The sequence below is a fragment of the Ascaphus truei genome, chromosome 9, assembly GCF_040206685.1.
Source record: "Ascaphus truei isolate aAscTru1 chromosome 9, aAscTru1.hap1, whole genome shotgun sequence".
Classification (NCBI taxonomy): Eukaryota; Metazoa; Chordata; class Amphibia; order Anura; family Ascaphidae; genus Ascaphus; species Ascaphus truei.
Window position 1 is genome coordinate 40,360,549 of NC_134491.1, and position 15,672 is coordinate 40,376,220.

Below are 15,672 nucleotides of genomic sequence, written 5' to 3' on the forward strand. Positions count from 1 at the left end.
ATCTGCCATCTTTGTCACTTTTAACTCCGGCATGGCGATTAAATATCTTTATGGTTTGCAGACGCTTTAGCAAAAATTAAGTTACATACCTGTTCTGGCTTTTTATAGTGAAGGAGAAGGTTTGACGCTTTGATATCTCCATGTACATATTCATGTTCATGAATATATTCCAGAACATCGATCTAAGAAGCAAGGCAAAACAGTACCTAAGAGAGCTTCAAATGCATGGTTTACCATATAATGTTCTACACTTTAAAACCATATGAACGCGTCTTACATTTAATGTAATTAGAGCTACCGTTGGTCGTTTGGGGAGATATGCTGAATATCAGTGACCCCTCAAGAGTACATCTCCATGACAATACTATTAAACAGATTTAATGATAAAGAGCCTCCAAGGTTAGTTAAAAATAAAACTATGTTGTAAATAACTATAACAATTTGTTAACTCACGTTTCTATAAACTTACTGCTACAACAAATTGCACAAAAAATTAGTTCTAAAATGTACCCTTTACAAAATTAAATAATGCCTGTGAAATAATAAAAAGGTGTTTCTTACTCTTCTGATCATATCTTTTTATTCAAAGAGACAAACACGGGTGAACGAATAGCACAGGTTGATCACTGGCGCCCTGTGTCTATCATCCACAACAATGCAACGCATTTGCAGGTACAGTAAGCAGAGCACAAACTCGCACGTACTACATGGAAACAAATTAAAACAAAAAAACCTACCAGTCTGAGGCTCAACTGTAGAACAGTTTTACGCTTAAACTGCTTCTTGCAATCTTCAAAAATCTTTTGAAGATCTTTTCCAAATCGATCCATTACCATAAACCTGTAACTGCGTGCAAATATTATACACGTTAATATCTCTTCACGCTTTGACTCTGCCCTAAAGCATCCAAGCAAGGCTTCAGATTTTAAACTTTACCTATTGCCATTTTTGTCATGCAGTCCAGATCCCCAATATCTCGGCACACCCAGGTATTTCAGTTTACTTGAGCTTGTCCATTTCTGAACTAGAACAGACATGGTTATGAGATTAGCAGTGAATCTTTACAAAGTTCTGCAGGAACGACGTTACCATGTGCCCCAGACACAAAGCGTGGGCAATAAGAATATTCTCTCATACAGAACTAATCCTACTCAAATATTGTTGATTGTATGCAAGTTCAAAAGCTGACAATGTTAGCTACATTCTGAATATGCCCTCTCACATTGTAAGAATGATGGTCTGTTCTAACAATGTCATTTTGTTTGTAATTTTGCATGGAAGGACAGCACCTATTATTTGTAAAGCACCAACATATTCCACAGGGCGGTACAATAGGGGTACAGAGATTTGATAATTACATACAAATATGAACAAACCGGTAATGAGGACACCCAACATTACCTCACTTCCAGAAGCAAGTCCCCCACCCAGGCATCGCAGGAACCTCCCCCTGATACAGAAGCCTGAGCCAAGCCTAGAAGCGCTTCTAAGGCTAAGGCCCCACTGCCTCAGACCACGCGCCCACACTGCAGACAGGCGGCGCGTGGAGAGGCACTTGACAGCTATTTACGGCCTGTAGGGAGCCAAAGTGGGGAAGGGGGGCGTGGCCAAAACGGGTCGGGTGGGCGTGGCAATGACGTCGGGGCGGGTCATCACACTGTGTACAATGGGTTCCCTCCCCCGCCTCCCCCCTGTGCATCTGCAGACACTATAGGGGTTAATCTGCTGTGAGGGGGGGGGGGGGGGTTCTTCCCTCTGGTCTCTGTCTCGGCTCACACAGTATGAGGAGAGAGTCTGTGGGAGGGAGCAGGGGGGCTCCCTTGGTGCTGCACAGTTCATTTGGAAAGCAAATCGCTGCTTCCCCCCCCCCCCGCTCCCTGAAACCTCACCCTTCTCCTCGGCTCACTGCCGCTCGGGATTACAATTCTCTTGCATCCCCTGGCGGCTGACGCGTCACAGCGTGTATTGAGCCCTGCAGGGAGGAGGGACTGGGACCAGCACGGGAGGATACAAGCAGATAGTGAGTAGCGCGCACCGCCGGAGGCAGCGGGACCAAAGCCTAAAGAACTATGCCCCTATGGGACACAGAGCAAACCGCTTGCCTGGCTGTATGTTTTCTTTCCCCAGCATCTAAAATCAGTCTCCCATTTAAGATAGCGAGGCCTTTCTGTAAAGCCATACGACCTCTTCCATGTTCACAAAATGAACGGTTTCAAAAGCGCACATTCCACTGCAACACAGTAGACAGAATTCATACCATGACGATACGAATGGCACTTACTCTGGTCAGGCTTCGCTGCTCGCATGTAAAACTTCAGCTCAGAGAAGAGTGGCCCATTTTCACTTGGTTCCTGTAAAGGAAGGTTTAAACCACCACATTACATACACTTTATTGCCAGTGGTTTGTCTTTATACATAGATTTACGATGCAACACCCAAAAGGGCAGTGTGTCCAATACAGTATATTAAACTCAGGCAGGATTTACAGCATTCGACCAGGGCGGTACTCGGGAGCTAAAAATGGCCACAGAAACAGGCCAGGTAATGGCGTTTTCTCGAGGGATTGCAGCTTCCTCAGGGATATGCAACATTTGGTAGCCATATTGAATTCCTGAAAGGAAAGGCAACCAGCAAGTTCAGCTCCAGCAGGGCTGTATGAGAAAACATGTAGGTGTGTTGCGGTTTTAAATAATCTTTTCTGATTCACAGAATGTACCTCCGAGTGCTCCTTTACATTAAATGGCTTCTTGATTGTGTCATTGTAGCTACCACTAACTTAGGATCAAGGTCCTCTCTGATGCGCTCTCTCAGAACATCCAATTCTCAGAAGGATTACTTTAAAGAATGGCGAGAGACGGGAAAAACCAACGCTGATACAAAGTTACGTTTCAAAGTTAACTGCCATCTGCATACAATGAGGAAAAGGAAACCAACAAAAATCCCGTGCAAGGTAACGATATAGAAATCTTCCCGTAAGTTGCCATCTTACCACTTTGATGACATAAGAAGCATCGTGTCCCACAGGTCTGGAAGAATTTTCATCAGCTGGGACAAAAATATATTAAGTAAATAAACAAATAATGAATGTTAGATTGAACATAGGTTGAGCTCAATGGAGAGGTGTTATCAACCTTTATGTAAATACTCCTTTATGGTTACATAAAATATATAAAAACAAAAGTGCTTTATGTCCCCTTGTATTGTTGTGTCCATTATGTTTTGTTCACTATTATTTAGCTGCAGAGTTATTAGAGGATGTTAATATAACATCCTCAATATTCCTACTTTCCCTTCTGTATCCCAATTGAAAAATGTCAATAAAATATACGTTGGGGAAAAAAAAGTGCAAGAAATTTGCTAAGACTTATAGTTAAAGAAACAATTTCATCCTTTGCTTCAGGGGGCTCAGCTGCAATGCAAAAGATACCCCAACAGGTCAGGTTTTAAGGATATCACTGTTTCAGCACAGGTGACCGTCAAACACTGAGCTACTGATTGAGCCACCTGTGCTGAAGCTGCGACATCCTTAAAACGTAACCTGTTGGGTGGGGGGGAGGGGGGGTCGTGAGGACTGGAGTTGAGCCCCCTGCTTTACTTTATGCAACCAAGTGGCGTTAGGCAAGCAGCCTCCCCCTCTGCACACACAAATTAACAACAATAACGGAAGCGATTAGCTGCAACCATCTACTTTAGGACTACTACGCAAGTTACTAATGTACATAACTGGCAACATGGTAAAGACAAGACGGCGTGGTGCTACAGTACATGATTGGTCAGTTTTAGGCACAAAGAAAGATGTATTAAAACACTAATCCCACTGACTTAACACTGGCCTCCTTTTTTCTTTTTAAACAGTATTGGAACCAGGAGCCAAACCCCGGTATTTTCAGCTCCAGTGACTCCCACATTCCCAAGACACTTCTCGGTAAAGGCACTTGGCCCTATGGCATGCACACAAGAGTTCTTAAGGAGATAAGCTCAGTAATAGCCAAACCATTACATTTAAATATTCAAGGACTCCATTTTCACAGGCTCAGTACCACAAGATTGGCGTAAAGCAGACGTGGTATCTATATTTTAAAAGGGAACTTGATCACAACCAGGTAATTACAGACCTGTAAGCCTGACTTCAATAGTGGGGAAGCTACTTGAAGGTTTACTACGGGATAATATTCAGGAATACCTAATGGATAAAAAAAATTATATATTACAACAGGGGAGCGCACATTTTTGATGCTGCGCCCCCCTGCCTGGCCTCCCCCGGTCTCGCGCCCCCTCTCCTACCTGGCAGCATCGTCAAATGACGCGCCGGGTCACACAATGTCAGGTCACGTGACCCACGGCGTCATTTGACGCCGCGTTGCCATGGAGTCACGTCTGAATCCCAGTAAGTTTAAGTGTTGCAAAGGCCTCATGTGATCCCCCGGCATTAATTTAAATGTCTTGAGGAGGAGCGCGGGACATCTGAAACCACCCACGCCCCCACAGACAAATCTCCCGCCCCGCTGTATGACAATGTCCAACATTGAAAATTGTATGTTCGTGACCTGCCTAAAAAGTCACCTGATTTTCTGGGGAAATCAGGGGTTAATATACTAGCAAAAAATTACTTATGGTGCTGGGCAGTTATAAAATACCAAATGTGTATATCTGGATCAAGTGAAATGATTTGTGAGTTTAGACCAAGCGTGGATAGTCCCTGAGAATTCTGCTCAGCTGTGAGGATTTCTTGCATGGATCATGATGTAAAATATACTGGACACCTAACAAGCTCCTATTGAACCCCCAAAATAACCACAACATATATATATAAGCATATGAATGTCACAGAGGAGTGCTACTGAGCATGGCAATATATATTTAAAACCAGAGACAGCACATAAAACACAGACAAAGCTCAGTTTTAGCACATCCAGTGAAAATCATACACGGTACAGTGCCTAAATATATATGTATAAATATCTATTAAGCAAAATGGTCTTTTAGTTTGACATTTTTGGCCAAAATTGTTGTAAGCCCCTGAGCCAACGTCACGGCAGACCACAATTCAGGGGTCCCTAACGCTAATATAAATTCTTAATAACCTGTGTAATAACAGGAAGAATGATTTATAGTAAATCTGTCAATATTAGTTAAAAGACCATTTTACTTAATAGATATTTATACATATATATTTAGGCACTGTACCGTGTATGATTTTCACTGGATGTGCTAAAACTGAGCTTTGTCTGTGTTTTATGTGCTGTCTCTGGTTTTAAATATATATTGCCATGCTCAGTAGCACTCCTCTGACATTCATATGCTTATATATATGTTGTGGTTATTTTGGGGGTTCAATAGGAGCTTGTTAGGTGTCAATTATATTTTACAATTTTGTTTCAGCTAGTCCTGGCTGATTGGAGGTTGGCAACCTCCTACTTAATTTAAGCTCACCCCCTCCCACATTTAAATGGTTAAGGGCTCACTCCATAGCATCTTCCACACAGGGGAACTTGTTTGCTTGCAGGATGGTTGTGACATCTCTAATACAGGGTGCCTTTCCTGGTAATGTACAGGTTAATAAAGGCTTCAATCAGACTTAGAACTTTGCAACTAATATTGACAGATTTACTATAAATCATTCTTCCTGTTATTACACAGGTTATTAAGAATTTATATTAGCGTTAGGGACCCCTGAATTGTGGTCTGCCGTGACGTTGGCTCAGGGGCTTACAACAAAATGTCAAACTAAAAGACCATTTTACTTAATAGATATTTATACATATATATTTAGGCACTGTACCGTGTATGATTTTCACTGGATGTGCTAAAACTGAGCTTTGTCTGTGTTTTATGTGCTGTCTCTGGTTTTAAATGGATCATGATGGTATCACACATGCAAGAGAAACAAAAGTGTAAACATGGGGCATTATCTCGGGTGATTAATCCACTAAATCAGGGGTGCGCTAGATTCGCTGCAGGGTGCGCAGTGTTAAAGAGGCCGTGCAGGGTTAAAGAGGCCCCACATACTTCCCGAAGGCATTTAAATTAATGCGGACGCCACAGAAAGACTGAACTACTTCTGCTTACCTGGCTGATGACAGAGCAACTTCTTGTGAGTAGGATTCTAATTTTACGCACGGTCGTTGAAAGTAAAGGATGAATACCATTTGTTTGGTCTGGTTTTCCTGACTGCGCCCACACGTCATTTTTTTTTTATTAAATAATTTTTATTGAGTGTATATATACACACACACAACTCACTTTTTTGGGTTCCTACAACACCGCTCAATTTTTGGTCCATACCAGAAAATCTCCAGTGAACCATTATATTTGATACCTATTATCCAAGTCATTTAGAGAAGGGAGCGCAAACATTCCCCGCTGCGCCCGTTGCCTGATCTTTCTCCCCGCCCCCTCCTTACCTTGTCTTCGGCATCAAATGACACTGTGTTGCCATGGCAACGCATCGTCGATGACAAGGTATGGGACGTTGCAGAGGCCTAACGCGATCCCCCGGCATTTCATTTAAATGCCTTGGAGAAGAGCGCACAGCCTCTAACCGCAACCCCCACACCCCCACAGAAAATCTTGTACCCCCTGGGTGCACACCCCCCGCTTTGCACACCCGATTTAGAGTATTAATCACCTGAGATAATGCACTATCTTTACACTTTTGTTTCTCTTGCATGTGTGATACCATCATGATTATCAAAAGATATGCTCACAACTGCGCAGAAATCCCAGGAACTATCCACGCTGGGTTTGAATTCATGCATCATTTCACTTGATTCAGATACATACATTTGGTGCTTTATAACTGCCCAGCGCGATAAAAGTCAATTTTTGCTAGTAAATTTAGCATAGGTTGAACTTGATGGACAGATGTCTTTTTTCAACCTCATTTACTATGTAACTATGTAACTTCCTGGGTTTTAAATCTTGCGTGTCACAGGCCTTCCTATTGGCCCATGTGATGTAGGCGATTTAAGGCTCCATTTTGCTTCCCCAGGAGGGACTAAAACAAGTACCTTCACCGCTAAGTATCTTGGAAACCAGGGGGTCCCCCAGGGCTGAAAATAGGGAAGTTCAGGTCCCAGGATTCCAATCCATTAAAAAAAAAGTAAGCGGTCAAAAGAAAGACGGGCTTGCCGAGGTAAATGTTTCAATGGTTTACACTTAATGTACATAAGATTGTAAAATCTTAGAGGTAGGGGATCCCTTTCCCTAGAATTTGCTTTTATGGCTGATGTGTTATATTTCTCTGTATTCAAACTTTAGCCTACATTAATAAAAACACGCGTAAACTACTTACCGAGGTAAAGACGGCCAAATCCACCCTGTCCCACAGGTAATCCCAACTTCCACTGCCTTTTTGCTGAATCCGTTAACACCTCCCCTGCAGGAAACTCTTCTGCTAACATCCTTTTAGCTGGCGCCTTTTTGGCCGCTGGCGCCTTTTTGGCCGCTGGAGCCTTTTTGGCCGCTGGAGCCTTTTTGGCCGCTGGAGCCTTTTTGGCCGCTGGAGCCTTTTTGGCCGCTGGAGCCTTTTTGGCCGCTGGAGCCTTTTTGGCCGCTGGAGCCTTTTTGGCCGCTGGAGCCTTTTTGGCCGCTGGAGCCTTTTTGGCCGCTGGAGACTTTTTGGCCGCTGGAGACGTTTTGGCCGCTGGAGACTTTTTGGCCGCTGGTCCTGAGGTTTCTTTCTTAGGAGGCATTTTGTTATGTCTAAAGAAAAAAATATATATTTTTAAAGGCACAAGTATTAAAGGAACCAAACTTCAGCCTTGGTTTTGGCATGAAGTAGTGATCACAAATTGATCAAATGTAACAGCGTTCAGAGGAGGCAGAGCGAGAGCACAAACCTTTCGTCACCTAAAGCTGCAGTCCAAGCAATATCCTACATGTGTTTTTTAATAAATCAGTTCTGTACTCGGTGAAAATACTTGTAGCATTTTTAAAAAACACACCTCCAAATGACATTTTTAATGTATTATAATGTAACAAGCATTTGTTGTTTCTATAGCAACCATTTACATGTCACCTCCCTTTCCTCTTCTGAAACAGGCTGCCACGCCCCTTTTTGAGGTCTGCCCTCTCTAGCAGTGCACCAATTGCATCTAGTGACTGCCTGGTCACATGATCTTCCCCACAGGACTTTGCATCTTTGGTCCTCTTCTGCTGCACTGACAGCCATTTAGTGAACCCCAAAGCCGAATATTCGCCGATCAATCGGCAATTTAGCCAATTACTTATTGTGTGGATTGTATTGATGTACATTTTAAAAGGAAAAAATATGTTTTTAAAAACAGCAGCTTTAAGTTTACAATCTAACTTTTTTCAACATCTTAAAAAAGGGGCTTGCATTCCATTTGCTTTTCTCAAAGCCTAAACTTTTTGAAAAATAAGCTTCAAGGAACATGGACTTCATATAGAACTACCAAGCAAATGTGTACAAAAGTATTATTATTTTATCATGACTATTGCAAGTGGATTTCTCTAGAACTTGTTTTGCAGAGATGCACATTTTAACCCAGTGCAGCCTCCCTGCCAGTGAAAAGAATTGTCACGTTTTCCTTACTACTCTGAGCAACCTGGAAAATCACATTTACACAAGGACTTGTGCAAACTCTATCCTGAAAGATACTTGAAGACATGATTTAAGTTGTGTACCTTATCAAATACCACATGACTCAAATAACAAAAATATACCACCATGATTATAAGGACAATACTAGAAATGATAAGAGTTTAAGCTCTAAAATGCTGAACTTCTGCTGGGCTGAAGCAGCAGCTCAGTGAGCAAAGGCAAGGACGCTGAAAAGAATGACAGTTTGAAACAGGGAATTACGGTTCAAATTCCTGTGTTGGCCCCTTGTGACCTTGGGCAAGTCACTATCTCCCTGTGCCTCAGACACCAAAAACAGATTGTAAGCTCTGCGGGGCAGGAACATACCCGCAAAAGTGATATGTACAGTGCTGTGTGAACCACTGTATACAACAAAAAACTATTCCTGAGATTGTAAGCTTGACTCCTTTTCCCAACGTCTACTTATGTATAAAGCGCTTATTCCTATTATTTTGTCACAGGAATTACTGCTGTTAAGTGCTATGTACATAGATAGCGCTATACAGTACATACTGTAGCGCTGCCAGTAGGAGTTGAGATATAGTTTTGGTCAACAACACATTACAAACGGTTTGCAAATTATCTTGCTCTGTATACCACCATCTGCCAGGATTGTGATCTAGTTTTTTTTATTTGCAATATGCTGCAAGCCCCAATAGGAACACACTGACAGCTGTGGTTGGCAAAGGTGATATAGATATAGATCTATAAAAATAAATGCCGGGTGCACTCAAACAGTTATATAAAAAAAATTAAACAAAACAACACTTAGCAGGAATAGAGGTGCGCGCAGGACAGGGAACACCAACCAGTCCAGTAGATACTACCAATGTATATCTATACATGGCACAGGCAGCAAAGAACAAGATTTTTGGGGACGTGAGATGCAGTCACTGATCCCGTACACCGCAGGTTTAAAGATGGTACTACCCATCTTTTCTGCAAATTTGCTGACTTTACCAAGCGAGACGAAAAAGACCACAAATTCATATCGCCAACAATCCCCCTCACACACGTGCGCACTGGCTGAGGCGGATTAACGTCAGTGGTTGAGATGATGACACGATACTCATCACTCAGAACAAGGGCAGAACGATGAGAAGCGTCTTTTTGGGTTACGTGGGCAGTGAAAATCAGAGCTTGCAGAGTGCAGCTGGCGACACAAGTCACCTCGGGACAGTGTCAGTGATCATATTCAGTGCATTGAAAAGATATTATAAAACTCATACAAATTTAATCAAGAGAGGATTTCCAGCACTCCCAAGAATGTAAAGTAATCAATAATAGTGAAGGAAAAGTGTATTATTTCCATAACAATGTGTTTAAATCAGAAAATGCCACATAAAATGTTTACAGAACAATGTCTGACTTATCAAAACAAGCAATAAGAATCACAGAAGGTTCCCATCGGCCAAAGGGAAAACTCACAAAACAAGAGCCAGAAAAAATAAAATAAAAAAAAGAACCACACAGTTCACAACTCCCCAGGACACACCAGTCTCTATTACAACAATCCTCAGAGAAAACAATAGTGCATCCCAGAAATGTATTTAACCCGTGTTCAATATAGTGTGAGCACTTCAACATATGCTGAAACCTCACAAAACAGACGAGCCAGAGAGCAAACAGTTCAGAACCTCACAGGGCCGGATAAGAGGCAGTCTGACCGAGCATATGCCCGGGTCGCCAACTCAAAAGGGGCACCAAAAGATACGGCCAAGCATCTTGCCGCTTGAATTTTGCTGCAAGTGCGCCGACCCAGACGTCATCTTTAAAATGCCCATGTCCTGCGCACCCTCATCAATATCGAGGGACATTATGACGGAGCGGGGAAGCTGGACTCGGAGCAGCAGAAGCAAAAGACATTGACAAGGGCACTCAGCCACGGGGGACATTGACAGACGGGACAGGGCGTGCAGGACCTGTCCCACGTGGCTGCTTCGTCAATTATTTATTTATTTTATTTTTTATAAAATATTTTACCAGAAAGTAATACATTGAGAGTTACCTCTCGTTTTAAAGTATGTCCTGGGCACAGAGTAAAACAAATAATACATGTTTACAAATACAGTTACATAAATGAGCAGGGTATACATTATATACAAGACATTGCATGCACAGTTAAAGATAATTTGTATTATGGGCGTATGAAACAGTTACAGACCAGATTAAAGTGTGAGACAGACTTAGATTTGAAAGAACTTAAACTGGTGGTGGATGTGAGAGTCTCCTGTAGACTGTTCCAGTTTTGGGGTGCACGGTAAGAGGAGGATGATCGTCCGGATACTTTGTTGAGCCTTGGGACCATGAACAGTCTTTTGGAGTCTGATCTCAGGTGATAAGTGCTGCATGTGGTAGGGGTGAGGAATGTCCCTTGCTGCAGCCAGGCGCGCTGCTCCAATACGAATGTCCCTCAACATTGACTACGGTGCACAGGACTCGGATATTTAAAGATGGCGCTGGGGTCGTAACGCGTACAACAAAATATCAAGCTGCAGAGCGCCAGTTTTAGAATGTTACACAGACCTTTTCGTCGCCCGTGTCTCCTCAGACTCCCGACGTAAGTGGAAAACATTTCCATGACAATCATGTGGTGTCACATTGTCATGGAAACGCAATTGCACTATGTGACGTTGCAACTCTGCAGAAGAAGGGTGACGCTGTAAGAGCAGCGCCACATTTTTTGTCTGCACGGGGTCGCGATAATGTCTTGGTCCGGCCCTGAAGACACAGTCTCTATTACAAAAATCATCAAAGAGAAATAAATTGCATATGGCAGAAATGTGGTCAGCAGCCAGTGGTCAATGTGAGCGCTCCCACACATGGAGATCGTTACCGGCAGGGGAACAGGGGGGAAAAAATAAATCAAGTAGCGGAAGGGGGGACACAATCTCATACAGAGACATACAGGGGAGGCACAGCCTCTCATACAGACATACAGGGGAGGGCACAGTCTTATACAGAGACATACGGGGGGCATAGTCTCATACAGTAATAAAGGGGGGGGGGTGAACAGCGACGGTGAAGAGGTAGCCAGAAAAACTAATAAAGGTTAAGCCCATTTGGTTAGTTCTAATCCATGTTTGGAGGGGTCAGGAGTGTCAGCTCTTGGACCCAACTGTTGTAAAAGCATTACCTGTAATTGTGCAACTCACCACTAGGGGTCCCTGCTCAGCACAGCCCAAAAAGGTAAATGGGGCATAGGGATGTGAGGCGCCCCTGAAACAGTCAAGGGGTCCCTAGGTTAATGGGGATACCCAATAAATGCCCAGGTCACCCAGAGCCAGTGTAGAGGTTCTGGGGGGTACTCCAATCATCTATAAGGTTTGAGGGGACTTTTAAAAGTCCAGCCCTAAGCTTATTGTATAGTGTGTGGAATATGGCTAGTAAGAAATAATGTGCAGCTTCTAATTCTATTTCCCATAAGCCACAGACTTAGGATGTTTTAGTGTATATTTTATTTAACATTGTGTTTTAAAACACATGCTTTGTGCAGTTAAATGAGGCACAGGGATGAAGAGTATCCCTGTAACTGAGGGAATCCCTTGGTTAAGGGGGGTACTCCAGTTAGTGCCAAGATGTCCCAGGGCCTGCATTGGGTGTGAGTGTGCCCTAACCGAATATGAGGAGCCCCAAAATGTATGCTGTAATAAAGTATGGTTCATAGGGTGTTTGTATAAAAATCCATGCAGTCAGCCTAAGCATTTGCATAGGAGACATGTCTGCCTAGCCATCTGGCCTCATAGGGAATCCATGATGCCGAGGTTTCGGGCCATTTGGCAGCAAGAAGGGGCAGAGGAAAAGGCCCTAACACTTCTTTCAGACTGCAGAGCCTTGCCTGCACATAGCCATGCCCCTTTCTCTGACATCAGCCAGATGAGCCCTGCTCTGATTGGCAGCGAAGAAATTTCTCACGCTTTGGATTGGGCTCTAATATTTTTTTGAATTACAGCCAGAGGTATTATAACCCCTTGTGCCCATTAGATAGAGTGTTGTTGTGTGTTTTCCAAGTGTTCTCTCAAGGTTCTAAAGATTCTCAAAGTTTTCTCCAGATGCTAGGATTCTAAACTTCAAGTCTCCAGCAAGAAAAAGGCTGCTTCAGCTAAAGCTGCTGGAATATTTTCTGTCCTGTTTTTGCAACTGTTATCAGGGGAAAATCCTTATTAGGATTCCCTGCACCAAGAATTGCCTAGCTTTGTACCCCAGTCCCAAGTAAGTGTGTTTTTTGTCTGTATTTTGTGTAACAGTGTGTATGCCTTTTCTTGCGAATACATTTACAATTTATTTAATTATCTTGTTTTGCTCAATGCATGATCCGGATAAAAAAGGTGTAAATGACCTGGTCTCCGGTGACAAACAGTCTCTCATACAGACATACATGGGGGGTCACAGTCTCACACAGACACATACAGGAGGGGACGACGACAGTCCCATACATTGACATACAAGGGGGGGTGGGGGGGAACACAACAGTCTCATACATTGACATACAAGGGGGAGCGACAGTCTCATACATTGACATACAAGGGGGGTGCGACAGACTCAAAGACATACAGGGGGGGACAGTTTCTCCGAGACATACGGGGGGGGGCAGTTTCTCCGAGACATACAGGGTGGACAGTTTCTCCGAGACATACAGGGGGGGCAGTCTCTCCGAGACATACGGGGGGGGGGGGGACAGTCTCTCCGAAACATAGGGGGGGACAGTCTCATACAGAGACATACAGGGGGGACAGTCTCACAGAGACATACAGGGGGGGACAGTCTCATACAGAGACATACAGGGGGGACAGTCTCACAGAGACATACAGGGGGGGACAGTCTCATACAGAGACATACAAAGGGGGACAGTCTCATACAGAGACATACAGGGGGGGACAGTCTCATACAGAGACATACAGGGGGGGGCAGTCTCATACAGAGACGTACAGGGGGGGGCAGTCTCATACAGAGACGTACAGGGGGGGGCAGTCTCATACAGAGACGTACAGGGGGGGACAGTCTCATACAGAGACGTACAGGGGGGGACAGTCTCATACAGAGACGTACAGGGGGGGACAGTCTCATACAGAGACATACAGGGGGGGGACAGTCTCATACAGAGACATACAAGGGGACAGTCTCATACAGAGACATACAGGGGGGGGGACAGTCTCTCAAACAGAGACATACAGGGGGGACAGTCTCATACAGAGACATACAGGGGGAGGGCAGTCTCATACAGAGACATACAGGGGGGGGCAGTCTCTCATACAGAGACATACAGGGGGGGGGGGCAGTCTCTCATACAGAGACATACAGGGGGGGGGGCAGTCTCTCATACAGAGACATATAGGGGGGGACAGTCTCTCATACAGAGACATACAGGGGGGACAGTCTCTCATACAGACATACAGGGGGGGACAGTCTCATACAGAGACATACGGGGGGACAGTCTCTCATACAGGGGGGGACAGTCTCTCATACAGAGAGGGACAGTCTCATACAGAGACATACAGGGGGGACAGTCTCATAGAGACATACAGGGGGGGGGCAGTCTCATATACAGAGACATACAGGGGAGGACAGTCTCTCATACAGAGACATACAGGGGGGAACAGTCTCTCATACAGAGACATACAGGGGGGAACAGTCTCTCATACAGAGACATACAGGGGGGCAGTCTCTCATACAGAGACATACAGGGGGGCAGTCTCTCATACAGACATATACAGGGGGCGGGCAGTCTCTCATACAGAGACATACAGGGGGGCGGGCAGTCTCTCATACAGAGACATACAGGGGGGAACAGTCTCTCATACAGAGACATACAGGGGGGCAGTTTCTCATACAGAGACATACAGGGGGGGCAGTCTCTCATACAGAGACATACAAGGGGGGACAGTCTCTCAAACAGAGACATACAAGGGGGGACAGTCTCTCATACAGAGACATACAGGGGGGGCAGTCTCTCATACAGAGACATACAGGGGGGGCAGTCTCTTATAGAGACATACAGGGGGGGACAGTTTCTCATAGAGACATACAGGGGGGACAGTCTCTTATACAGACATACAGGGGGGGACAGTCACATACAGAGACATACAGGGGGACAGTCTCATACAGAGACATACAGCGGGGGGGGGACAGTCTCTCACAGAGACATACAGGGGGGGGGACAGTCTCTCACAGAGACATACAGGGGGGGGGGACAGTCTCTCATAGAGACATGCAGGGGGGGCCTTCTCACGGCCCGTTCACATGAACCCAAAGGTTCGGGGCACTTCCTTTGCGCCAGGAGACTAACATGCAGCCGACCCGCAGGGTCCCGGCGCAGCATAGATCCCGCTCCGCTAGCGATGTCTCCTGTGTGAGATACTCACAGTCTGGGGGTGTTTCCAAGATGTCCGCCTGCGCTTCCCGCCTTGCGCTGCGCTTCCCGTCTCGCGCTTCCCGCCGCTGCGCTTCCTGTATCGCGCCGCGCTTTCTACCAGGGTTTGTTGAGTCCTTGCATGATGACATCATCACAGCATTACGGAGAGTCATAGGGGACCTGGCGTTGCCATAGAGATGGGATACACAGTTCTGCAGGCGCTAAGAAGCATTGTCTGTGACAGGATGCGGGGACGCGAGCGGGTGCTGCTTTCTTCCTCCTCTCCTGCAGGAATCCCGCTCATTCCCAAACACCCAGCACCCTCTCCCAGCGCAGCCCCCACTCCCCTCCCAGCGCAGCCCCCACTCCCCTCCCAGCGCAGCCCCCACTCCTCTCCAGCGCAGCCCCCATTCCCCTCCCAGCGCAGCCCCCACTCCCCTCCCAGCGCAGCCCCAATTCCCCTCCCAGCGCAGCCCCCACTCCCCTCCCAGCGCAGCCCCCACTCCCCTCCCAACGCAGCCCCACTCCCCTCCCAGCGCAGCCCCCACTCCCCTCCCAGCGCAGCCCCCACTCCCCTCCCAGCGCAGCCCCCACTCCCCTCCCAGCGCAGCCCCCACTCCCCTCCCAGCGCAGCCCCTCTCCTCTCCCTGCGCAGCTCCCAGCACAGCCCGCTCTCCCAACCCAGCACAGCCCCTCTCCCCACACAGCACAGCCC

At 45.6% G+C, this 15,672-nt stretch overlaps 1 protein-coding gene across 4 annotated transcripts in view; it reads right to left on the reverse strand.

Annotated features, from left to right (window-relative positions):
- VRK1 (VRK serine/threonine kinase 1) overlaps positions 1-15,107 on the reverse strand; it is a 37,101-nt gene extending 21,994 nt beyond the window's left edge. For 2 of the 4 annotated variants that reach the window (XM_075614408.1, XM_075614410.1), the window contains exons 1-7: positions 14,968-15,107; positions 7,295-7,704; positions 2,990-3,045; positions 2,282-2,351; positions 937-1,024; positions 738-846; positions 90-182 (exon numbers count right to left, since the gene is read on the reverse strand). In XM_075614408.1, coding sequence (XP_075470523.1) covers positions 90-182; positions 738-846; positions 937-1,024; positions 2,282-2,351; positions 2,990-3,045; positions 7,295-7,694 — 816 coding nt within the window. In that variant the 5' untranslated portion in view covers positions 7,695-7,704; positions 14,968-15,107. The other 2 variants (XM_075614409.1, XM_075614411.1) reach the window with 2 other exon arrangements.
- Between the last annotated feature and the right edge of the window lie 565 nt (positions 15,108-15,672).